The 26068-nt window shown below is 43.3% G+C and overlaps 1 protein-coding gene across 2 annotated transcripts in view; it reads left to right on the top strand.

The window, feature by feature from the left end:
• The window catches only part of agbl4 (AGBL carboxypeptidase 4), a 236883-nt gene that overhangs the window by 187165 nt on the left and 23650 nt on the right, over nt 1–26068 (top strand). For both annotated transcript variants that reach the window (XM_079575204.1, XM_079575203.1), the window contains exons 7-9: nt 17990–18079; nt 19115–19229; nt 20636–20747. In XM_079575204.1, coding sequence (XP_079431330.1) covers nt 17990–18079; nt 19115–19229; nt 20636–20747 — 317 coding nt within the window. The remainder of the gene's footprint in view (nt 1–17989; nt 18080–19114; nt 19230–20635; nt 20748–26068) is intronic.

Below are 26068 nucleotides of genomic sequence, written 5' to 3'. Positions count from 1 at the left end.
TACTAAGCTTTGTGGAATATTTGTGGAATATATAGTCTTATTACTGTGGAATTAGTATTGATTGTACAGTATCCTGCATTATACAGTAGTATTTATATTATGGCCCTGTGAATTTTTTGCTTGGAGCCCCAAGACACCGTTGCTTTGCCAATGGGAACCAATATCACCAAACTCAGAGAAATGAACGCTTTTTTAATTTGGCTTTAATATAAGGTTTAATTGAATGAGTCACTGTCAACATGAACTTTTTCTCAATGAGGCCCCAGAAGTATTGAGTTGTTCTGTCTAATGCCCATCTCCTTCACCATCTCGGCAGCGAGTTGGGATTTGTCCCAGCAGACTTGCTGTAGACTGGCAGAGTGTTGATCGGGATGTCACTGGGACTATAGGGCTCTCCTTCCCCTCACTGTTGTCCTTCTCCTCCAGCTGACAGACAAGGTCAGGGACTCATGCCGCCTGTCTCTCCCCGCTCCTGACAGCCTTTCCTCGGGGATAAAAACCCTGGACAACCCTGCACTCCCGGCACGTCCCGTCACCAATTAATATTGCATCACTATGTTCTAATCTGCTCCCGGCGCAGGGTGTGATCGGGCCACCTGACTCGCTCTGCCTCCCTCAGTATCAGGAGAGGGACCAGCAGATAGCAGGAAAACAGATTACACAGGACGTCGTCCTCGTCCCCTCTGTGTTTTTGTGCTGTGGTGATTTGTCACAGTTTGGGATCTTGATTTATTTTATTTGAGATGTTTTTCTGCAGGGCTCCCGCATAATTTTCTGTTTTCCTCCACTCCAGTTTAACTCTCCGTGAAGGGCCTTTGAGTGGATGTATTGCAACTGAATTCATTTTATGGACTGGCGGTGTGTCAGACCTGGCTGTTAGCATTTGGTAACAAGAAGTTTCTGTCTACATTTGATAAAGTCATTCTGGTTATCACAGAGTTGTCAAAAGTGGCGCCTCAGTTGCTCACATTGTTGAGTGCACTCATATCAGGGCAATTTCGGTTCATTTTAAAAAACAAATACATTTTATACACAATTTCCCATTTGTTGCTGTAGTTTAAGAAAAACATCATTTGACCTCGGGAAATGTATTGTTATATTTTTTAATTTGATTAATATAAATAAAGTCACTAATATTGCTCTAATGAGAGGTGAACGTTTTAAACCTTTGAAGCTATGCCATAAAGACTTACTGTATGCCTGCACTAAGCCCAGGTATAGAGGATAAGGAATTGTCCAATTTGAAACGTAGTGTAAAAATTCATGTCATTAATTAGAGTTGAGTTGAAACTAAACTGGGGATTATCTGCCTTTATTACTGTTAATTAGACTTGTTGTCAACAGCTTCCATGTCTTCGAGTGCGTGATGTCCCTTCTTAACTCAGCACTCGGTAATGCCTCTGCCGTGTGTCTTTGAGGACGGCTCCAGTGTTAGTGTGACCTGGTTTGGGGTCGGCACTCTGCAGTATGGCCCCGCGTGAACTCTTGTACTGGGACACAGATGCCCCAGCGCAGCATCATGTGATCGAAGAGTCTGGAGGTCAAAGATCACAAAGGGGGCGGCTGCTGCACTCGCCTGGCCTCTCTGCCTAAGCCTGACGGATCTGTACCGGGCCAGCCGAGGTGGGACAAACTCATCTGTTCACCGTGATGTCCTCGTGTAAACATGGTCACAGAAACAACGGGGTAAATATAGAGGTAAACTAATACATAAACCCCACAGTTATGAAAAGTTATTATCAGTGGTGTACATGATATGATATTAACCTTTGGGATATACACAGACTAATAAGCTCCTGTGTCCATCCCCAAATATTTTCATAAATGTGCCTGTGTTCCCGGTGATATCACTAATCTCTCAGAAGTCCCGACACTTTCCTGATCAGAGCGGCTGAAAAGGCCTCTAACAAGTGTAAACACACACACGCTGACATGCCATTTCAATACACTCCTGGCCTGTTGTCACGGCAACCACGTTATTCGGAAACCAATCTACGCGCGGCGGTTACATCGGGGCAACCAATCAGCCGCCATCAGCGCGATTACCATTTCAGTGCCCATTTAATTCAATATTCAATCACGCAAAAGACACTCTGAAGTACCCAATTTGTCGGGCAACTGTGAAAACCATCTCTATAATTTTAATTAAGATTTTCGCCTTTTGTTAAACTGTATTTGTACGAGGAGCATGAATCATTCTTATATGTTCCAAACGTCATTTTATTTCCCGGGATAAAGCGCGGCAGCGATGTTATCGGAGTCGTTTGAAGCCAGCGTTCAGCAGGGCATGAATTAACAGCAGGTGTTTGCGCTGCATCGAAAATCCTTTCAAGTGAACTCACGGAAGAGATTAGGAATAACTTTTTACCTTTTGTAATCGCCAAAACAATAACGCACTACAAAAGCGGTTCATTTACAGCCCGAGGGAGGACTTTAAATAAAGGGTCTTCTGTTTCCAATAGCCAGATATTACATCAAACGCCACGGATAATATCAGATTAATCGACGTGGAAAGTCTGAGAAATGTTCAAACCCGAGTCGTATTTTCCTCAGTGATGCTAATGCGAGACCCATCGATCAACTTAAGCTGATAATGAAACTCATGGGAATCTCCTCGCTGGGAGTCAAACAACCACAAAACAGAGACATTCTCCGCCCATCCCCTGATGCACCGCTGCTTAGAGTTTAAAAGCATTGCGTGTCTGAACCACAGTGTAGGGAAGAAGGGGGGGGGGAAAAGAAGCGAAGAAATGGCCATTAGTGGTGCTGATATACAACTGAAAGCTTTTGAAATCACGAAAGAAGAGCTGAACGCGCCCACAGCTCAGTTCAAAGCGAGGCGTCGTCGCGGACCGCAGGACTCCTCTCTCGCCGCTTCAGCTGTGACTTCAGACGCACGCGGCTGCTGCGTCTGATCGAGCTGATTTACTTTGAGATGGGAGAATGAATGAGAGAGGCCCACAGGCATCACTTTGTCATGTTTGCACCAGTATATTATCATTAGTTCAAGATGGAATCGGCTGATTTCATAACCGTCGGAGGGTAGGAGGAAGTTTGGTGGTTAAAACTGAAAACCTGAGCGACTAAACCGAGACGCCGAAGCAAAATCCCCTTTTTGTTCCAGTTTTTTTAAATGTGTTATTCATACTTTAGCTTCTTTTTAATTGTTTTTTTGATCTTTTGGACAGGATGCTTCAGGATGCGTGACTTCCAGTAGCTTTTGACATTGGATAACACCTTAAAAAAAAAGCAGCCATTTAAATTGAACATCAGATCAACTAGGAGTAAACCAAAGCGATCAAAAACTAAAAAGTAAAAAACAGCACCAACACTGGACTAAACTATGGGTCATACCACACGAAAAGAGGTCTTAAAGGATCAGGCCACCGTTTTTCCATACTGAGATATGTTCTTACCTGAGCTTAGACGAGTTGAAGTTAGAGCTTGGTCACTTCTAACTTCACCCCCGTTTGGCCCCATAGAGGAGAGGAGGAGAGGCTAAATGCTAACAACATCTTTGGTCTTTTTGCGTGACTGAGCACACGTATAAAGACCAGACAGGTACACATCAACTCGTCTAAGCTCAGGTAAGAACATATCTCAGTATGGAAAAAATGGTGGCCTGTTCCTTTAACTAACGATAATGTCACGGAGAAAAAAAAGCGCGTTTGGCTACGGAGTTTATTAAACCTTTTTCAGGAAGAGGCCACTCGTCTAGCTGTTTTTTTCTCCGGGATTCAGCGACTATCAGCCAAAATATTGTTTTTCTGTGACTGTCACTGATGGATGTTTGGGGAACCTTCGCCAGAACCAAAGTGGATTAACTTTTATAACCAACGCGAGTCCCACAATGTAAACAGCGATGGACCAGAGCGGTGAGTCAGTCCAAACGCGGGTTAGCTTGTGTGTTAGCATATTAGCATGTGTGTTAGCCATTTATGAAGCTGTGTTGCAGATGTCAACTCCGTATAACTGCATCGTGAAGCAATTTCACTCATTGCTGTTTATTTATATTACGGTAAAGTTGTATGTGCGGAAAGAGGGGGCGGAGTTAACTGAATCGAAGCGTTGTGTCTTCCGGGTTTGAAAAATACCTCCAGAAAACACAAAAAATGAGTGCTCCATAGTGGTAGAGGTACAATATATCATATAAATGCCTATACTTAACTTTGGAATGGCTAAAATAGCATGATATAGCTCCTTTAAAGACATAATCTAACCTCTTAACCCGCCACCTGAACCAAACACATTTTCTCCGGTTTGGCTTTACCCAAATCTAAAAGCTTTTTTAATAAATATGTCAAAATTGCGACAGAAGAGAGGAGGAAACGCAGCGATAAAGCAATGAAAAATGGTTTTGTAGATCTTGGCTTTCTAATGAGGCGTTACACTGGTCTATAGGCTGTGAGCTCTAGAGTCAAGAAGCTTCTAGATTTGGGTAATGCCCTAACTGGAGAAAATGCACTCGGCTAAATGCACTCAGGACTGGACCAGGCTCTAAACCAGAACTGTAATGGCCTGAACGAGGTCGAAACCAGGATCCAGCCCAGAATATACTTGTTCTGTATCATCATTAAGGTATACTTTCATTGCCGTGGTGCTGGGTCAACCTGTCAAACCCTCAGCCCATGGTCCGGCCTACGACAGACGACAGACCTGTTGTGCGTGTATTAGGAGCTGCTTCTACACCCCTGTTACAGACACGGTAACCACAGAGGGCACAATGCTGTCAGACTGTAAAAACAACATATTCATTAGCAGACCAAAGCAGGGCGTATTGTTTTAGCTTTCTTCACTGTTGTTGTTTTGGAGGCTCCCAGTGGCCTGTTGATTTGAGACACGCGCTAAGTGGATGCTAATGGCACAAACACAGCAGCAGTTTTAAAATAGCAGACTGCCCATTAGGCTGGTATTAACAAGGTAATGGTGTGTTACTAAACTGCTGAATGACATTGCGGCGGCTGCTGCTGCGGGTGGAGCTATTGTACACATGAGCGCACACGTACAGTTCTACAGTAGGCGGCAACCCAACACGAGCCGGCGCTAAGGCAGCTCAGTGCAACATGTCACAAAGGATGTTTAACCCTGGTCAAGTCACCATTCGTTATATATGTTTGTTTAACCTCTTAACCCCCCACTTTAACCGAGCACATTTTTTCCTGTTCAGCTCTACCCCAATCTAAAAGCGTCGTGACTGGAGAGTGTACAGCCTATAGGCCAGTGCCGCGCCTCATTTAGTCAGCTTCACGTTTTTGTGGCTTCATCACAGTTACATTACACACACAAAAAAACGAAATACGGCCAAAACGCAACAAAAACTGCGATTAGAATGTGACAAAAACTTGACAACAAAAACAAGGAAGACGCTTAGTTGAGTCTTAGCTTAGTCTTAGCTTTCAAATGAGCCGTTACCCTGGCCTATAGATACAGACGGCATCTCTGGAATCGCCAATTATGGTTATGTTTGAAAACAGTTAAGGGGAAAACAATTTGGAGAAGCTAAACTTTATCTAATTATTCAAAAACTACTTTAACTTTCTAGACATGGGGACAAAGACATAGCTACGACTGCCGTTTTTTCGCTTCTACTGAACAATCTGCTGTGAATCCATATGGACCTGATTTAGACTTGACTTTGTATGTATGTGATAAATAATTGTATATTTGGCTAAAAATAATGGCTAAAAAGAGTGAAAAATTGTGTTTCCCAAAAGAAGAAGAATGCCGTTTAGGCTGTAAGGTCTCAGGGTCAAGATGCTTTGAGATTTGGGTAATGCTGAGCTGGTTCCTGTGGGGGTTAAGAGGTTAACAATACAATTTAGTATAACAACCAAATATAGATATCCATGATCATGATTTGCTGAAAAAGTGATCAGAAAAAAGAGTATTTTGCAACCTACTGTAAAGTATGTCTGGACTGTGCTCTCAGGCTATGACTTCTAGAAGCGACGCGTTGTTGCAGTAGTTTATAGTGCAGAATCATGGCTGTTTCTAAAGTAAAAACACGCCGGAAAAGCAACAATAACACGATAAAAAAGTGACAAAAACACACAACTAAAGAGTGAGGAAAAAGTGACAAAAACACGACAAAAAGCAACAAAAAACCAACGAAAAAACGACATAAAGGAGATTTAAAAAGATGAGAACGTACAAAAACACTTAAAAATGGGACAAAAACGCAGCAAAAGAGCAACAAAACATGACTAAAGGTGATGAAAAAGGCAAAATGCTTCATCCACAGCTGTTGAATCAAGTGCATTCTTTTACATTTCACAGATTTTGGATTGTTTTCCCCTGTGATACATCAAATATAGCGGTGGTCTTTGCTCTGAACTTTCACTTCACCAAAGAAATGTGAGGTATAAGAATGGTGCGGCGGTATATCGAACCAAGGAGAATGAGAGGAGTATTGAGTGAAGGACATAGCTGGGAGGTGTGACGGCTTTTATTAAAGCTGGGATGCACTATGGTTGTTTTTCCTCTGCCAGCCTGTATTGTTGTGCCTCCGAAATTATTGATAAGCCGGAAGAGACAGAGTAATAAAGAACTACAAGGCAACCGGTTAGGGCTATATGTCTGTCTAAGGTATAGTATGTCTGCCTCAAAACAGCATCAGCCACAAAGACTTTTCTGTATCTTGTTTTATTCATATGGCCTCAAAAATGTTGCAAATCCTTTCTTTCTTAGGCGATATGTGATGCTTAACTTAGTACATCATAGAATGGAAACACCTACAAATTACACAGAGACAAAACATGGCAATACGATTTATTATAAATACTGCACATTACCGGATTTTCTTGAAAATAAAATGGAAAGATTCTGCAAAAATGCATCATCCACCGTTTATCCCTAGTTATCTTGTCATTTCCATCCTATTACCATGTTATTACAGTGTTGCAAAGTAAAGTGCAATCTCTGTATTGCTCCTCTTTGAGTCATGCAAATGGACGCTGCCTCTTCAGACGGCTCTGCGTTAAGAAGACATGATTAAAATCCACCTCTTCACTCCGTTCCCATTATATATTCTCCTCCTTAAACAATAAAAGAGAATCATATGCAGTATCCGCTTATCCACATGGTTCCTGCTAGCCCTTTTCCTGTCTCACGCGGCATCTGTGAAACGCGCACATGAACACTCTCGGACTGTGCGGCGCAGCGATAGGGCAGCCCGGCGGGGGGCATATCCCTGGGAAATCATTCTTCCCTCTTCCCCTTTCTTTCTATTTGTAACTTGTCCTTTCAAGCAAGACGGCCCTTAAAGTTCAGTGGCGCATTCTTCAAAAAAGGCTATTACTGGCCTGCCTCTGATTCTGTTTCACGCCGCGCGCGGACCCGCCATCCGTCCGTTTTATGTGCCTCTCCTTCTGTCATCATTTTTCCAGAGAAAGAGAGAGAGAGAGAGAGGGGCGAAGTCGGGACCATTGGCTCCAACCGCCGCCGCCTGTAGACGTCCGTATCGTATCGCTAAAAGGGACGATTGCTTTTGATAGTTGACAGAGCGGCCTCTTTGTCTCACTGTCTGTAATTCTTTGTCCATGTCCATCACGCTCATTGTCAGCGCTTAGGGCCATACGAGGCGCTGTGTGACTGTAAGAGATAGGGCCACTTCAGAAAGGACGGAAGACGGGCTTGGGGAGGTTGACCACCCCCCCCCGAGGATGGGTTGGATCATCACAGGATTGTCATGTTATATATATATTATGCCATTTCCCATTCATGTAGAAATGAAGGGGTTCATGGATATTATAAAGTTTAACATATCGGTTTACTGTGATTATAAATTGCGATCCCCGGTCAAGGACAGTCAGTGAGTGCCAACATATGAAGGGACGGCTATTATCAAGGAGTGAAATTCAGTGAATTGTAGTGTAACTATAGGAGTATAGCCAAGCACAAACCATGTGTGCTGCCACGTTCCCTTCAGTCGACCTCAAGGGCAGCATTATTTAGCGTACCACCACCACCAAGTGTGGAGTGCATAAAAAAGTGTTCCTTGTAAAGCTGAAAGGAACAGGCCACCGTTAGACGAGTTGATGTGTACCTGTCTGGTCTTTGTGCGTGCACTCAGTCACCTGCCAAAAGACCAAAGATGTTGTTAGCATTTAGCCTCTCCTCCTCTCCTCTATGGAGCCAAATGGGGGGTGAAGTTAGAAGCGACCAAGCTCTTCCACGTTTTCCCTATTTAAATATGTTTACTTTAGTAGTTACACGATCCAAGTATAGTTACACAGAATTAAACGTGTTGATTTTTTAGCGTTCTATATTGTGAGGCGTAATAACACCTTAGGAGCACTTTGACATCTGCGCAGTAATATCTTCACTCCTAATGCCGGGCTCATATTAAACCCGGTTACGGTCCGATACGGCGTCTGCAAATTCTTATTATTATTACTGCCCCGATGTTGAAGTGCTCCTATGGTGTTATTACGCCTTACAATATAGTGCCCCTTTTTATCCACTTTAGGGATGTCACGGTAACCGGTGTAGCGGTAAACCCCGGTAAAAATTGTGACGGTGAAAATTACCGTCTTGTTTTGTGTTTTTATTATTATCTCGGTGAATAACCGCACCCGCGGTGTAGGCACGGTGAGCCTCACCAGCCACCGTCTCATCTGCTGCAGTTTCCGCGGCTATTGTCAAATATAAAGCTACAGGCATCACAAAACTTAGATCAGTTTGGTGCTCAGTCTCCTGCACAGTTGCGCGCTGTGTCGGCGTAGCTTTGTTGTGCAGATGCATTAGCCGCTCCCGCTAGCTACGAAGTAAAAGCAGTAAAAGTTCACTTGTCGTAATATAAAGCCGTATAACTTTCACCTCAGCGTCAGCGCGATGTCTCATGCGGTTCATCGCCCTCAGTGGTGCGTCTGTTAGAGCGGGGTTAGTTTAATATAATAGATCCATGGGTTAGCGAGTAGACGAGCCTACAGTCAGCCGGCGGATGCGGGCGGCTGTAGCGCTGCTCAGGTGAAGTGAGGGAGCGAGAGGGCGAGCGTGGGGCAGCGGGGCTCACTCAGCCTGAAGCCACGGGGAAATGGCATAATTGTATGTTATAGCAAGTAAGTTAGCGTTTTAGCTGGAATGCTGATGTGGGACTTTGGGTTGAAGGAGAATGTAACGAGTCGCCTCATAGTGCGGCTGCAGCGCCACCGCCAGTACATAAACATGTCGCGGATACCTCCGCACGATGGCACAATGCGTTACGGGGCTCCCGGTGGCAGATTGCAATAGATTCACTCTCGCTGCAGTATTAGGAATTTAACAATGATGGTATTTTCCCAAATCTGCAAAGCGAAAGCTCACTGGAAGGACAACAACAGTGTTCCTGATATAGTCGGTTTATCTTCGTTTCTGACGCTATAAATAGTACATGTAATACCCTCGAAACGATCAACAACACATCGTTAGAGTTCCTTTACTTTGATGTGAAAAGGCTTTGTCTGTATTTTTTTTATGTAACAAGCACAGTTAAACTTTTTTGAAACGATTTCAGTTTGTGTAGGACTATCAATGCTTTCTGAACATATTAACACACATTTTAAAAAAATACCGCGATAATATCGAAAACCGTGATAATTTTGGTCACAATAACCGTGAGGTAAAATTTTCATACCGTGACAGCCCTAATCCACTTTGACACTTTGGAAGTGCTTGGTCGCTTCTAACTTCACCCCCCATTTGGCTCCATAGAGGAGAGGAGGAGAGGCTGAATGCTAACAACATCTTTGGTCTTTTTGCATGACTGAGCGCATGCACAATGACCAGACAGGGGCGCATCAACTCGTCTAAGCTCAGGTAAGAACATATCTCAGTATGGAAAAGCGGTGGCCTGTTCCTGCAATACAAATCAGATTCCCTTCCTCTTCTCAGTATTGGGAAAAGCCCAGCTGTGTTTGCATGTGTCAACACTTTTATACAATCAGATTTTCTCATGATGATGATGAATATTTCACTTTTGAACAGCATTTGTCAGTTTATTATCGAAGCTGATAACAAGTGATAACATCTTAAATTACTTAATATACTATTTCATATTCCAGTATATTTATACATTGTGTAGTTGTCATATTTTCCAAACACAATCAATATTCAACTTCTCTGTTATTTTTTTCCTCCAGTAAAACTGTATCCTCCTGCCCTCTTATTTACAAGCGTAATCCCTGAATATCCATTTAGATCATCGTTGTTCAAGAGCCTCTTTGTGGCAAGCCTTTATCTCCATGGTCAATGATGTCCAGCGGGTTGAATCCCACCGGTGATCCTCCCTATTACCATAATGAGTGCGCTCTTGAGCCTGCAGCCCAGACTACAGTGTTGTTGACAGGCACAGATTACCCGCTCTCCTCCTCCATCACCGCGTCTGCTGTCCCTGTTACTCCTGTTGTCTGTGACCTCCACTGTCACGGCGACTGCCCTTGAGGAGCACAAATCTCTCCGTTTCCATATGAAGGGGGGCTTGATTGCGGCAAATTGATCGGTAATCACGCGGTGCTCAGAGCTTTTTATCCTGCCGCCTCTTCATCTCCAGCTAAGAGGGGCCGCGGTTGGTGTGTTTACATGCTGTCTTCTCAGGGGTTTCCTCTGCACGCTTCCCTCTCAGTTTTCCCTTTTGGCTTCCTTAGGCCTATCTCAATAAGGAATTGCTGTAAACAATAACCATCTGCAAACTTCAACATTAGAATCATAATTTTTATTGATAGGATGATGATATCTCAATATATTAAATGTATTTTTGAATCTGTATTAGGAAATTTATGGTCCTTCCATGGAAAATTTGAACAAATAGTTTGTCACTGCCTTCATTCAGGTATCACTCATACATTTTCCAAAGATCAAAAGCCAGTAAAATATTTAGCCCCAAAAAACTATTGTTAATGTTTTATATCATGTACAATAAGTACACACTGTGACCTTGCTCACACTCTTCCTTGGTCCTCATGCCATCCAATATCTATGTGTTTAGAACCAATCAGACTGTGGACACTAGTGAGCTCACAAACACACAGCTTGGAGGGTTACTTGGGCCCATTTTGATTGCGGTCCTCCGCTGACACACCACAGCAGAGATGAGTACAGTGGCCGGTGAGAAAAATGAGAGGAAATGAACGGCTGGGAAAGTGAACGATAGTCGGGTGAGATTCAGCAGACAGGTGTTTTTTCAGAACAGAAGTGGTAGTGCAGTTGATAACATGATACAAAAGTAGACAGCGCTGTGCCACACAACGCACACTGTGTAATAATAAACCTTCTAAATCGACATGTTATGAAGTTCCCATAAGAACACCTGGGGTTTTGTTTCATTTATGCATGTGTGAGTAAACTTTGTTATTAAAATCAGAACCTTCACCAGAATGTTCTCCTCCAAATAAGCCCATAGGACACCCCTTGTTTCACTCCTCAAATTGGCTTCACTATATCGGTTTCACAGTGATTGAAAACTTGGGACCAGTGCAATGGCAATGCAGAATTTAAGACTAATATTACATTTTTTCTATAACAAAAAAAGTAGTGTGATTGAAACCCATCCATGGCCAACAGTGGCAGCTATTGTTTTAACTTTATTTGCTTCACGTCTGTCACTGCTCCTTCTGTTGGCAACAGTGTACGCACAGAAATTAGAGTGGAATCAGATCCAATTTTACCTTTTTTTTTCAATAGATTGTGTCGTCAAGACTGCTAAGATTTCTGAGATTTCTGGCATGTTCCACAACAATGAGCCGGTGGAGGTTTAAAATAGTAAAATACAGGAATTAGTGATCACGTGCACACGTTTAGACACTGAAGTGTGTTTGAAAATTTTCCAGGAGTGACCCCGCAGAAAGTCACTCTTTTCTCAACTTTTTTTTACTTTTCCTTTTTTTTTTTGTATTGTTTTTAGTTCATGTTAGTCTATGGACAATGCCCCCTAACATAGCATATTTCCATAGTAACATTCAATTTCTAATATTCCATTTCTAACTCTATCTAAAGCACATACAATTTTTAAAGGGCCCATGAAGTTTGAGTAATATATTATGTTTCATTGTATTATATTTGCAAAGTTTAACAAACCCAGTTACATTTTCCTGAAACGGAAAACGCCTTTTTGTTTTGTTCTCTGTCGCGCTGTTTGTTTTTCTGGCTGTGCACCACTTTACCAATCACTGTCTGTGCATCTGTGCATGCAGCTGTCTGTACAAATGTATGTGTTCTGCTGCTTTGTTTCAAACCTCAAAGTGAAACAATTAACAATGTTGTCATCTCGGGAGTCGTCTGAGTGTTGCTGGCAAAAGTGCAGCAAGTGTAGTGACGGGGCATACTTTATCAGCTCGGCCTGCAGCGCGGCACAATAGGAGCAAATGTTTTCTCAAAGTTGTCTTCTGGTTGTTTTGAGGTGACGATGTGAAGATAAAGCTTTTGTCAGTTCTAAAGCTGCCCTGGTCGGAAAACTGGGCTGACCATCCTGACAGAGGAGTTAGAACTGCCATACTTTCTGTGTTTTTGATGGTCTATGATGGCTATTTCAGTTTCCAGACCAGAGAAACTTCCGAATTGGCAATGCTTCTTATTGTTTAACTCAGAACCACCAAGATGGAGAACTAGCATACACTGTAATTGTACAGCCGCAGGCATTTCTGACATATCTGATATTTGTGGTGATTCATCAGGTCCTCACATGAACGCAGTCGGTAGGCCTACGTGGTAAAATGCAACTGCAGGTGCTCGGCGCAATGAAACACATAAGGGACTAAGAGTGCAGGTGAGCGAGATCAACAAAATACTAAAACAGCAACGTTTAAACAGAAGCCAACGTGTCACTCCCCTTCCAGGGGGTTTAGTGACTGTCATGCCCACCAGTTAAAGATGTGGGTACAATGTCGAAGGATGCCCCAGAGCAGGGGTATCCAAACTATGGTCAGCGGGCCAACTGTGGTCCGTGGCCCACTTTTAATTGGCCCGCTGCAAATTCTTTTTTTCTTTTTTTGTATAATTGAATATGTCCCACATATGAAACAAGCGCTTGACTGCATGTAATTCTCAGTCTTGACTCTCGGTGGCGCTGCTGTCAAAGAAAAAACAGGACAAAGGACAAACAAAAGATGGCAGCGAAAGAGAAACGCACGATTGAGCATGAAGGCCGAACATTTCAGTCACAGTGGGGAAATGATTATTTCTTCACAGAGGTAAATGGGAGATGTGTTTGTTTAATCTGCAGTTATACTGTTGCAGTAATGAACACCGTATTCATGTGTTAATAATCACAAGTCCTAATAAATTCAATTCAATATGTTTTTGAAGGGATTCATGTTAAATTACTGTGAGCTATACATCTCAGTCTGTGCTGGTGAGTAATTGTGTTATTTTGCTGTGGATTACCTTTTTTTCTTGAGTTGTTTTTTGTATATTTTTCTGTTTGTAGCCCTCAGTGAAAAAGGTTTGGACACCCCTGCCCCAGAGGATTGTGACTTGGCTTTCGTTGAACCTTGTTGAATTATAAAGTCTTCCTATCACCACAGACATAGAGATTAGCAAAGTCAAAAAACGAGGCGTGTGTCCTGTTTTCATGTTCATTTACCAGGTTTGTCATGTTGTTATTGCACCATATACAGTATTGCGCACAACTCCATCAATATCTCTGTGTGGGATTCTGACGCACAATATGAATCGATGATTCATTTGGCACGTTCACAATCACCCCCCCCAGAAAGTCTCACAGCGTATGCCGAGCTCTACACAAAAACATGCGGCAGAAAGAGATAAACTCAATACCAGTGTAACATGAGGAATTTGAAGCCAGGGATCTTGTCACTTCAACAGTGTCGTAAACCTTGTATCACTTTTGATCACTGCGTCCTGGCGCTCTCAGCCGTCTGCCTTTCTTTCTCTCAGTGTCCTTGAGGTAGTTGCTGGTGGGTGTTGCCTGCAGGGATGGGAAGGGGGGGGTATGTGGGGGTGCTTGTTGGGAATCACTCGGCTGGGCAATACACGCCTCCGCAGCTCGTCTCAAGGCTCTGTATAAATTCAGCGCCATTGACAATTTACAGCCCGCGCCCATCCTCGACATGATGCAGTGAGCAGGGAGCCGAGCGTGTCCTGTTGCCATCGCGCCAAAGTGAGGCTAATTTATTACAGTGTAAAAAAGCCACAAAGCAGAGAGAAGGGGGCAGACGCAGAGATATACTGGGGGGCCTTGGTTGGGAGAATGCCGGTATAATGTGGTATAAAGCTGTGGCCACTTTGACACTGTTGTTTTATTGTGTGGTGGAATTGCACAGGATTGGGCTTGCAAAGAAAGCTCCCCAACTTTTGCAGAGTTTAGGTTCTATTACTTTGATTTATCTGAAATTGTTCCTGGTGCTTTGAAGGATAATGTTTGAAGTGGGTTTCAGATGTTGTGGTATAAAACAAAACAAAAAAGGTGTGATATCCACTTTCTAAAATGGGGTTCTGCTTTTGTTTCTTTAACTACTTTGACGTGTTTATTCATTGGTAAATTTCTGCCTTGGATTCATTCTAAAGTAAGCCTTGAGAGAAACCCTGGGCTATGGCTATGGCTAACCAGATACTTGTTCCTCTATGGGGCCAAACGGGGGTGAAGTTAGAAGCGATCAAGCTCATATAAAGACCAGACAGGTACACATCAACTCGTCTAAGCTCAAGTAAGAAAATATCTCAGTATGGAAAAACGGTGGCCTGTTCCTTTAAGGCAGGGGGTAAAAGGTTAACCAGCAGATTCATATACAGAGTATAGCAAGGGGGTAACTATAACCATCCAGAAGACAAAACATTTTACAGTAAGTAAATGTAAAATTTGGAGGGGCATAAAAGTTTGAAATGAACAGGTGAACCAAGGAAACCTGAGGCGAAACTTATTCAATTCAAAACAACCCAGTACAGATGACAACTTGGAAGCCTTTTGTGTGCTAAATGTGCCTTAGAACTTTTTGACTTATGACTCCCAATGACGCGTCTAACAATTCTAAGGTCACAAAATCTGAATCTGTCATCATCTGTCATGCTACACCTCACACTTTCTCAAAACCTGCATAGTGTCCTTTTAATGGGATCAGATATCCGGCTGAAACTTTTTACATTAACTCGCTTAAACATATCAGATCAAGCTGAAATTAGATACAAAATTAAAAAACTTAAGCATAAGCTGCATATTCCCGAGTCGCATTTCCTTTCAGATCGAGTTCATTGATTCAAATACACGGCTGACGGGGGTTGTGACAGGTCTCTCTTTGTACCCGCTCCGAAGAATGATGAAGATGATCGCAATTAATTACATCACGTCAAAACTTGTGAAAGCCGGCCCCAAACTTCCCTGAGCGCTGTCACGGAAACCGCTGACCAACACGCCGACTGACCTTCACAAAACCAGGAGATTTATGTTGTTTTTCACCCCCTCCTCAACTTCCTCGTCTCCTCACTCATTTACATATTTATCAGAGCTGATCGCAGTTTGACACCACTTATTTTATTTTATATATATATTTTTATTTTTTTTATTACCCCTCAGCGCTCAGCAGAGAATGGAGGTGTAATGTGCACGTGTCTGGCAGGTGAGGAAACTGCTGAGGGGGCGTTTTCATTCGGGAGTGTGGGCATAAAATGTGCCTCGGTTGCGATCGCTCTCACTGCGGCTCTGAGCGAACACGTCCCGTAGTACTCCGTCGCCCAGTCTGGTTCATTCTGGTTGCATTTGGCCTGGTGTGTTGTCCTCCGAGCCTCCATGACAGGCCCACCGAGGGGGGCCATGATGGAAAGTTAAAGACATTCATAATTGAGAGACATGGCCCCCGCAGAGAGCCACAGTGAAATCACATGGCTGCAGCTGTGCCGACTTTCAGCTTAAGCAAAGTCTGACTTGCGTGTTTCAGTGAGGTTCTGCTCTTTAAAAACAGCAACTTAAAAAAATGTATCTTGCGTAGGCTGACTGAAAAGGCAGCTCCTTCACATTATTCACTATTTCACACTATACTGCACAGCCCAGATACCATCAGACTACTTGTAAAATTGTATTGATAGCTTACACATAAGCATTCATGAGATTACCTTCAAGTTCCGACAGCAAAACACAGCAAATATGGATTGGCCATGCTTTCAATGGACAGTCAGGATGTGTCCGTTTCTGTAAAAGCTTTAGGTTTGAGGCTGTGTACTTCTCCCGCCGTAGTGAAGGCAATTACTGCTGCAGCATTGTTTTCATTTCTGCTGCAATTTCTCCAAACTGTCAGCAAATACAGAGGAAATGTCTTTTCTTTGAAAGAGAGTTTGATCATTTTGTGTTACTTCAGAACGCTGCCTTTCAGGATAAACTGTGTTTCACATCAGGTCCTGTGTCTCTGGTTTGGTGCTGGAGCTCTCAGCCGGTGCTTGCTGCTGAGCTACAGGGACACCTACAGGCCATTAAGTGCCACTGCAGCACTATGTTTTGATCACGTTTGTTGTGACCTTAACTTTAATGTTGCATATGAACCATACATTTTGAACTGTACATTTCCCTACACACACCCTGCAGTGTTGGCTCCTGTTCCTGCGCTCAGGGGTGCCTTCAGGCTGTGCTACTTAATTTAGTGCTACAATGCCTGACTGGGCACAGCAGATGCAGAGGAATGCAGAGATACAGACGACACATAAACACAACAGCTACTTGGGGAGCGTTTGTGCCAGCCCTGAGGAGACATAGACTGTCACACTCTCACAGCCGTGTGGGATGAACAGTGGATCTATTGTAAGCTCTGCGAGCCTGCACCAGCTCAGACTAAATGTAGCATGGCCATGATGCTTGAATTCCCCGACAGTCAGGACCTTGGCAGCTGCCTGTGCTTTGGCGCACCACTTTCTGGGTTCTTGGGTTTTCTGTGAGAGAATTGTGGGGTTGATTGGAGAGTTGCCCTGTACAGCACTATGCTCTTGCATCAGAAGTCTGTGTGGCCTGGGGTCCAGGCCAAAGGAGAATTTCTTAGTGATGGAATTTCACAGCCACCAAGCGCCCAGCGGCTGGCCAAACCGCAAGCACTCACATTTACAACAAGCGGCCCGCCCCACTCCACGGAGACTCCTGAATGGCAAAGCCATTTGTCTATGTGAAGGGCAGAGAGAGAAAAGGAAATAAAATCACTGGCACAGCGCTTAAATTGAACTTTTTTGTTTATGAGCCCTCTACACATTCACACATAAACACAGACTAAACTAAATTGGAATTAAAAGGTGCATAGCCTGTTGCTAATTAGCATTTTCTCTGCTCAGCACAAGCAGCCAGAAGAATCAATAAGATATTAAGTTTGTGTATAACAATGAGGCACACAATCACTTTAATCTATTTGCAGGTGCACATTAGAACAAACTCCAACTCAAAAAACTGCAAATGTCTGACCTCTTTACACTAGAAGATTGTGCGATATTCTCTTCTCATTTTTTTTATCCTAAGCATTCATTCTCCAACATAAAAACCTCTTTGATTAAAGCATGTCTTTGTACCTCACTTGCGTGCGTACAAATAGTATGCTCTCAATTGTTTACAACATTTACACCTGACTGCAGTAGACTCTTTTAGATACAGCGGATGGTCAAATCAAAGAATTTGTGGTCAAAACAAAGTTACGAGTCAGGTCTGAGCAGAGGCACGCCTTGTGGTGTGTCCTTTTGAAGTTTGAGGATTTTTCATATATGAAAACAACCATTTAAAAAACAAATGCTTGTGTTGTCTTTATTTTATTGGGAGCACTATGGCTTAAGGCGAATTAATATAAAGCACTGGATTCAAGGGAATTGGTGAATTGAATGTTGGAGACGTGTTGCACACCTCACGTCTTGCTGGGGTCACACGTGGAGCTGCACATGCTGACCCTGCAAATGTATAATTGAGCACCATGTTGAATATTCTGAAGTGTTTAGTGGCTTGATGTTTGATTAATGTGTGTGAGACTGACAGCTCTCAGTGAAAATGTATGACCTTCTCTCTCAGTCTTTAATGGCTCATCCTGGTCTCCTCTGTCAACAGACCACATGAACCAGGAGAGAGAGAAGAAGCTGGTTTTCCTGACGTCTAGGGTGCACCCCGGAGAGTCTCCCGCCTCATTCGTCTGTCAAGGTAAAGTTTAATGTGGGGTCAGAGGCCGTTTACACTGAATCATAGTGTGCTTGGTGGAGCCGGCATGCATTATAATGAAGACGATGTATAGACTTACATCAATCAAGTTGTTTTGTATAGCCTAATATCACAGCAGGAGTTTCCTCACAGAGATCAAGTATTAAAACAGTGAAACTATAACCAATGTAATGTCCAGGCAAATGTAGTGTCCAGGCAAATATAATGTCCAAGCAGTTGTAAGGTCTAAATAAGCAGTCGGCAGCAGATGGAAACATGCCCAGGGCATCCCCTGTCCTTAGACCCTCCTACCTACCAAGGAAAGACCCAGGGCTGATGGGAATCTCTTAACAGACAGGGCCGAAGACCGTGTAAGAACGTCCAGTCCTTGTTGGAGCTTCAGTTCTTGTTGTCCAGCCCCTGTTGGATAGGGTTCCTCAGTGGATAGGGCTGAAGACTGTAGTACTACAAGGTCGGGTGAATCAATTATCACTGGAGCATTAAACTGCCAGTGGCAGGGCTTGTATGTTAATAATAAACATTGCTGAGTGCATATCACCTACGGGAAAATCCTGAATTAAATTTAGTTTTACTGCTTATACTATGTTTGACAACATTTAGGCCTAATTGAAGGTCTCTCTTTACTAGGAGTTTTCTCTGTAGGAGAATTGTGAAGTTTTCTTCTGTTGCATGTCACCTTTTTTCTTAGATGGAGGTCAGTAACTACATGGCTCTGAGCCTGTACTACTTCCTCTGCTGTATCGCTGTACAGCATATACTATGCCCTACCCACTCCGGTGTATGCTACATCATTATGAATCAGATGAGCTGGCTGGCCGCCCGCTGTGTGCTGTCTGTTTTTCAGCTCTATTCCATTTGTATCGATTTGGGCTCTACGTCTCCTGTTCCTCCCGATTCTGACGATGCCCCTCGCTGTCCTTCCCTCTCCTTTTGTTTCACAAAACTCAATTAACTGCCAACCCATCCTGGCCTTTCTTTTCAACTCTTCTTTTCTCTGTTTTTGTGTGTCTTCAATAGGTGTGATTGACTTCCTGGTGAGTCAGCATCCGGTGGCACAAATCCTGCGGGATCATGTGATCTTCAAAATCGTCCCAATGCTAAATCCTGACGGAGTCTACCTTGGCAACTATAGGTAACACATTCACACCAGCCAATTGTTTATTTGAATACTTGCTAAATTGAATGGAATTCCCTGTTTGTATGTCTTTATTTATGGCTACCTGGGATTATAGCCTCCTGCCTCCACCTTTAGGAAGTCTTATGAATTCATATAGCTCACAGCAGTGCATATGGTAGAAGATAGTGCTTGGCCGCAGGGCTGTTCTCTCTGCCAGTCTCTCCTCTCTGTCTTTAACACAGTCACTGCAGCTCTGTGGGCTTCCTCCTCTTCTCCATTTTCCTCTTTTCTCTGTCCCTTCTTCATAATTGCCTTTTACTTAATAGGCTCAGCCTCTGGAATACTAATGCACACTACGATAAGATCAGCGCTCAGCTCCAAGTGTGTTTACCACTGCCATCTACTGGTGGCTCAGTGCCCAACATTCATACAACAGGTCATCATTCCTTGTCTGTCTCCACAACATCCTATAAAAGTGTGTGAATTTCATAGATTAGTTGCTCTTGCGATCTGATAAGAATAAATTGATGTGCATAGCTTTTGCTGGAGCATTTCTCCCCTGTTACAGCGTCGCACTCATCTGCGGTGTTGCTGGGCAGACTGTTGTGTAACTCGTGTTTACATGCAAAGCTTAGAATCAAAGTCACTTATCTTGAGTTTGTTACAGGTCCCTTCTGCTCTCTGAGGCAGCAGCAGTATCACTAACACCTCTATCAATAGGGACGCCATAGGTAAATGCCAACAACTCCCAACACAAGTGGAATTTACAAGCCGCTGTTCTATGAATGAAAATATAGCTCAAACTGAAGCAGCAGTTTTGTTCTGTTTTTCATACATTGATGCAAATACTTACTCGGGCAATAGCATGACTTAAAGTATAAAAGGTGCTTAGAAAATGTATTTACCACTACAACTTAACAATCACCTCTGTCAAAAGCAATGCTTAGCAGTACTGGATGTTTACCTGATACAACCAACCTTTCAATAAGTAATCAATCAATCAATCAATCAATCAATCAATCAATCAATTAGTCAATGGTTTTGTTTAGCCCTAATGTACAAACATTAAAGCAGTGTTGTTCCACAAATCCAACAAACTGATGCATTCTTACCTTCAGCAACTTGTTGAGTGAGCGTTTGTGCTTTATTTAACTTTTATAGACTCTATGAACAGGGATAGTCAGCAAGACATTAGTTCTGAAGATACTGTCACTAAGTTGGGAGCAAAACCACCCAAATATTTCCTGTTTCTCCTTTTCTTCTGCTTCTTCAACAGACAGAGTTGCAGAGTATAAGTGAAACTTGGATTCACTTGGACTGGTAGAATACATTGTTGTACTCCAGGATTTTGAATTATGCAGGTGTATGAAGAAGCTTGCTTCAAGATTCATTGCTTGTTTCTTGGCACTGTTTGTTCACAGGTGTTCACTGATGGGCTTTGACCTAAATCGCCACTGGCAGGACCCCTCTCCATGGGCTCACCCGACGCTGCACGCTGTCAAACAACTCATAGTCCAGATGAACCAAGACCCGGTGAGCCCTGACCATACACATATTGCATCTCTATACTTTTACCACACGCAGTAAGCTTCCCAAATGTTCCTCTTCCTCCTGCTGCTTCTTTCAGCGTGGTCTGCATTTTGGCTGAGAGCACCGGGGAGCGCTGGATATGCTCGTCAGCATCTCCAGAATGTCAAGCGCAGCTCTCCTGGCCATTCAAAAACATATTACTGAAGCAAGTCTGTCTGCCGTCTGTTTCAAACCTGACAGTAACTATTTTTTTCAGATTTTCAGCCGGAGAAACTCTACAGAATTGGGCCGTGTATTTTTTTTCCCTCTTTGTTCCTGATGTTAATTATAAGCAGAGCGGCAGGTTGGTGGGATTACTGAAGGTCAGAGAGTGTCCTGGGAATACTCTGCCCTTTTGTACGCTGCTCTAATCCCGATAAGAGAGGGAGCGGGCTGAGGTGGGACAGGGGCAGGCTGAGATGGGCTGGGGCGCGGGGCTGGCATCGGGCAGATTAACCTTTTCCCCCGGCGCTGACACACTGATCGATAGGCTCCGTCATGGCAGCGCGATCCACTCATGTCTGTCAGTCACTCGTGCTCAGACCCTCTCATCAAGTAAACACAGTAGCATTTGATTACACAACAGCAGTGCTCACACGATGAGTTAAAGGAGCTATTTATCCAATAAGGAATGTTCCTTACTCTTCCGCTTAAGCTCAGTAATGAATACCAATACAAACGGATGGCACACGGTCTCTGACCTTACTCTACAACTGCAGAGCAAAACATTGAGTCTTGATATTACATTAATCAACAAAATAATCCCTGATAATGCATTTCGTTTAACTCGCTAAGCCTATCCACTGCGTTCCAAATTATTATGCAAATGACATTTTTCTAAGATTTTCTAAATTGTCAACTCAAATGAGAGTCAGCATAATTTTCAAGTCTTTAACTGGTAGAGGATCAATTAAATGTGGTTGAAAAAATCTCCCAGTGATAACAGTATTTTTTTCCAAAAATAAATATTGTAAAAACCTCAAAATTTGACAGTTTCTGCTTGGATTTCTTTGCAGGATGTCAGAATAGCCTCCCAGAGCTGCTGGATGAAAACTGCCTCCCACCCTCATAGAAGTTTTTTTTTTGTTGAGGCTCCAAAGGTTCTCAGTAGGGTTGAGGTCAGGGGAGGAGGGGGTCCACATCTTGAGTTTCTCTCCTTTTATGCTCATAGCAGCCAGTGATGCAGAGATGTTCTTTACAGCAGGACATGGTGCGTTGTCATGCATGAAGAGGATTTTGTTTTCGAGAAAACACAGCTCTTCTTTTTGTAGCATAGAAGACAGTGGTCAGTCAGAAACTCCACATATTTTTCAAAGGTCATTTTCACACCTTCAGGGAGCCTAAAAGGGCCTAATGTGGCCGACCAGCTCTCTCCCTTATGATTTTGGTCCAAAACATGACTCCGCCACCTCCTTACTAACGTCACAGCCTTGTTGGGACATTGTGGTCATTCACCAACCATCCACTACTCTATTGATCTGACCATCCAGGGTTACACGGCGCTCATCAGTGAACAAGACTGTTTGAAAATGAGTCCTCATGTATTTCTGAGCCACTGCAGCTGTTTCTGTTCATCAGCTTCAATTAACAGTTTAGGGGAGGCCCGGATAGGAGGTTTATGCACAACTGCAGCCTCTGGAGGGTCCTACACCTTCATGTTCGGGAGACTCCAGAGGCACCAGCAGCTTCAAATACCTGTATGCTGCTTTGTAGCTGCTGTTTTCTTAATCTGATGTGTTTGTCTGGCTGAAACTGTCCATATTGTGCCATTATCTGCACAAACCGGAGTGTGCTCTGAATCATCCACAAATCTCTTATCAGTTTGATGATTATGCTTAGTCTTTCATGAAATATCGAAGGTTTTCATACCTAGACCAAGGCATTCAACTATTTCACGCTTTTCATCAGCAGAGAGACCCTTTTTCTTTCCCATATTGCTTGAAAATGATGATCTGCATAATAAAGTGGAACACCCTTTTTCAGTAGTTTTTCCCTTAACTGGGCTTAACCTGAAAACTAATCATCCCAGGTCTCTGAGATTAATGTCAGTGATTCATAGAGCCCCGAGACACGATACCATCCACAAGTTTCATAATTTATTTCTTTTTTTTAACCTTTTTGACACAAAAATACAATTTCCATAATAATTTGGAACGCAGTGTAATATAAAACAAAAAAGTCATTAAGGCAATTTATATTTAGTTTTATTTAGTCTGTAGCAGCACTATTTGTTTTTCTGTCGTCGCCTTGTTGTCCATTAGTATTGATAAAAGAGCTTGTTGTTGTCGGTGACATAAAACCCGCCCATTCAAAGCAATTGCCGCCACAGGATTGGTCCGAAACATTTGAGCCAACTGTTGGAGATTAGACTCTTTTAAGCTGTATTTTGGTGGTTATTACTTTGAAGCATCTGGTCTAATATTTACTACTGAAGTTTCCTCATAGCTTTTAATTTAGCAGTTGTTAAAAAATTGGCACACGGTTCCTGTTCCTGTGGCTCAAGCTTTGGCACTTTGGGAATTTATGTTGGTCATTACAAGCAATGGCACTCACCCCTTGACCATATCGTTTCCTTAGAGCGCATTATACAGAAAAGGATGTTTTGAACCACTGGAGTCCCTCTGACAGGCCCATCCCAGTGTGCTGTGTCAAATGTTTGTCTGGTTTATTGGCTCCTGTGTTGACTGCTGTCTCACCATGGTGCCCCCCTGGTGCCCACCTTTCCCCGCCGATAGCCTCGAGTATTGCAGAGTTAATTTGGAGGCCCGGCCAACCTCTCGTTCTCTGTGTTTCCTCTCTACACAGGCCGCTAATCCCATCAGACACACCACTCATGTCCAGGGCTCCCAGACGCCACTTTCAATGCCAGCTCTGGAGCAGGAGGACCCAGTGCTGCTGCCCTCCCCTCAGCCCCTCTCACACAGCGGGCGCACAGTGTAATGAGCACACAGGGTTGGAGGGCGCTGCTGAAGGACTCCATTAGCCAGAGATCAGCTGAGCTACCGCCCAACAGTCAGGCTAAGCTGCTGCATGTGGCCATTTACTAGCAGTTAAATCCGCGCTTATTTGTTTAAAAGCTATCATCGGTTGGGAAGCTGGCACAGAAGGTCATATGAGTGTGTTTTTACTTTCTCTAAAACTTAAAGTTTTGCTTGGTGAGTTGGAAGCAATTTGCTTGGAAAACAGTCTTCATAAGGTTTCAAGCAGTGGCATGTTCATAAAGCTAATTAATATGTTTTTAATAGCTCCGCTGTTTTGACATTTATGTTGTTGTTTCCTGCTGTTAACTTTGTACAAGTGCATTAGAGGCTCAAGTCCTGTAACTAACAGGGCCGATACAGTGAATGTTAATGATGTCTGCAGGCTACAATAAATTATAATGGCTTGTTCCTGATAAGCACAGTCAATTTTGTACAGCTCACATTTTTCCTCTGTTTACAACATGAAAGAAAAACCAACACGTTTTTCAACATACAGGCACTTTTGCATTTGCAGCCCATGCTTCCAGGGACTATTCTTTTCATCGCATTGTGGTTACGTGCCCTCCTGAACTTGAGAGGTAAATTATAGAAAGATAATCAGGAAAACAAATGCTAGCGTGTTGCTGGACTTTGATGTGGACTATTATTACTGTCAAGTAAATATCGCTAAAATCACACCCAGTTACTTTGCATTGTGATTCAATACAGCATTAATTTGTCCTTCCTCTTTCTAATACCAAATTTGAAAAGTTAAAACTGGGGCTGAAGTCAGTGCTAATCCGCAGGTCTGTCCTCAGCTTTAGTAAATCCAGCGCAGACGGTTAAATCTAATTGAATGAACAGCGCGGTGCACAGTTGCCTTGTGCCTTGGAGCCTATAACTCTGACTGTGGTTTTGTCAATCACCGTGACTTCTTTACAACCCTGGATGGGAGCAGGACTCATAATTCAAAGTTACACAGCACACTCTTCTTTAAAAAAGGAGTTCATTTGGTTTAAGCACTGCGCTCAGATGTCCTTGTCACTTCAGTCAGTTCAGTAGTTGTCCTGTGCAGGCAGTGTCTTAAATATTGGCTGCAACCTAAAAAGGGAGTAAATTCTGTGTGTGCCGCATTCATTCTGATGATGACTACAGGCTTATGTATTCAATTATTTCTATATACACTATGAGCCAGTACACTGATTATCCGAGACAATAGCTGAAATTAATTACTCAGGACAACTTGGTCTGGCCAGGCTGGAGCTGGTGTTTGGAAGACTCAAAGACAGACTTGGGCTTGACGTCTCATAGATTAGTATGGATGTTGCAGACTTTTGCTTATAATTTCGGAACCATAAGAGATACAGACTAACCGTTCTTTGTTTTGTAATTCACTGATTTATATTATTATTATTATTATTTTAAGTAAGTAAGTGCTTTATTTGTCATTTGTACAAGCATACAACGAAATAGTGTTTAGGTGTTAGTCCTGAGCCACTGCCACTGAGCCGCTCTGCCACGGTGGGTCAACATGACCGGAGGAAGCTTGGCTGGCTGCCTTCAGTGTCCTCTGATCCTCTGAAACGGTGCAGCGCCTGGGTTTGTCCCTGTTTCAGAGCGTGGTGTCCTGCACTGGCCAGCTCCACCTCCTCCTTCCTCTTCCTCCTGCGCAGCTCTCTCTGCTCCATAAGAGTCTTTCACCATCTTCTGGGAAGAGCTTGGCAGTTAATCAGTTTTATTCTCCAGTGAACGTCCATTAGCCAGAACAATAGAAGGCTTGTGTGGCTTGGCTGTGAGTCTTGCCCAGATACCTCCTCGTTTGTCCCTTTTTGTTTCCTGTAACGGCTCTTGTGACACCTCCACTGTGCTGTAGGTGTGGGGGGCTCTTGGTGCCTCTTCAGTGTCTCATAAGAAGACATTTGTACGTCTCAAATGGGTTTAGCTGATATGCTAGCTGTTCACTTATCAAGGACCATTGTGGACTCTTCGCAGCAAAACAATCAGCTGAACCTCACAAAAATACGGCAAAGACGTACAAAAGTATCCAGTAAAACCATGTGGAACACTGAAACCACAAATGCAGTTCGATAAAAAATACAGCCGTACCAAGAGAGAGAGGTTGCTGCTTGTTTACACATCGCCATGACACCGACGAAGCATCATACACGGCATTATAGATTTTATAGTGGTATTTTACAACAACTATTGGTGGTGCATGTCGGCCTTAGAAAAAAACACATCGTTGACCCTGACTGAGATTATGTCTAAAGATCAGGATCAGGGGCCCCAGGTACATTATGCCAGTCGTCCAGTGGCACCATTGAA

This window comes from Gobius niger (genome assembly GCF_951799975.1).
Source record: "Gobius niger genome assembly, chromosome: 17".
In the NCBI taxonomy this organism is placed as follows: domain Eukaryota; kingdom Metazoa; phylum Chordata; class Actinopteri; order Gobiiformes; family Gobiidae; genus Gobius; species Gobius niger.
This window is presented reverse-complemented; position numbering and strand designations above follow the sequence as displayed.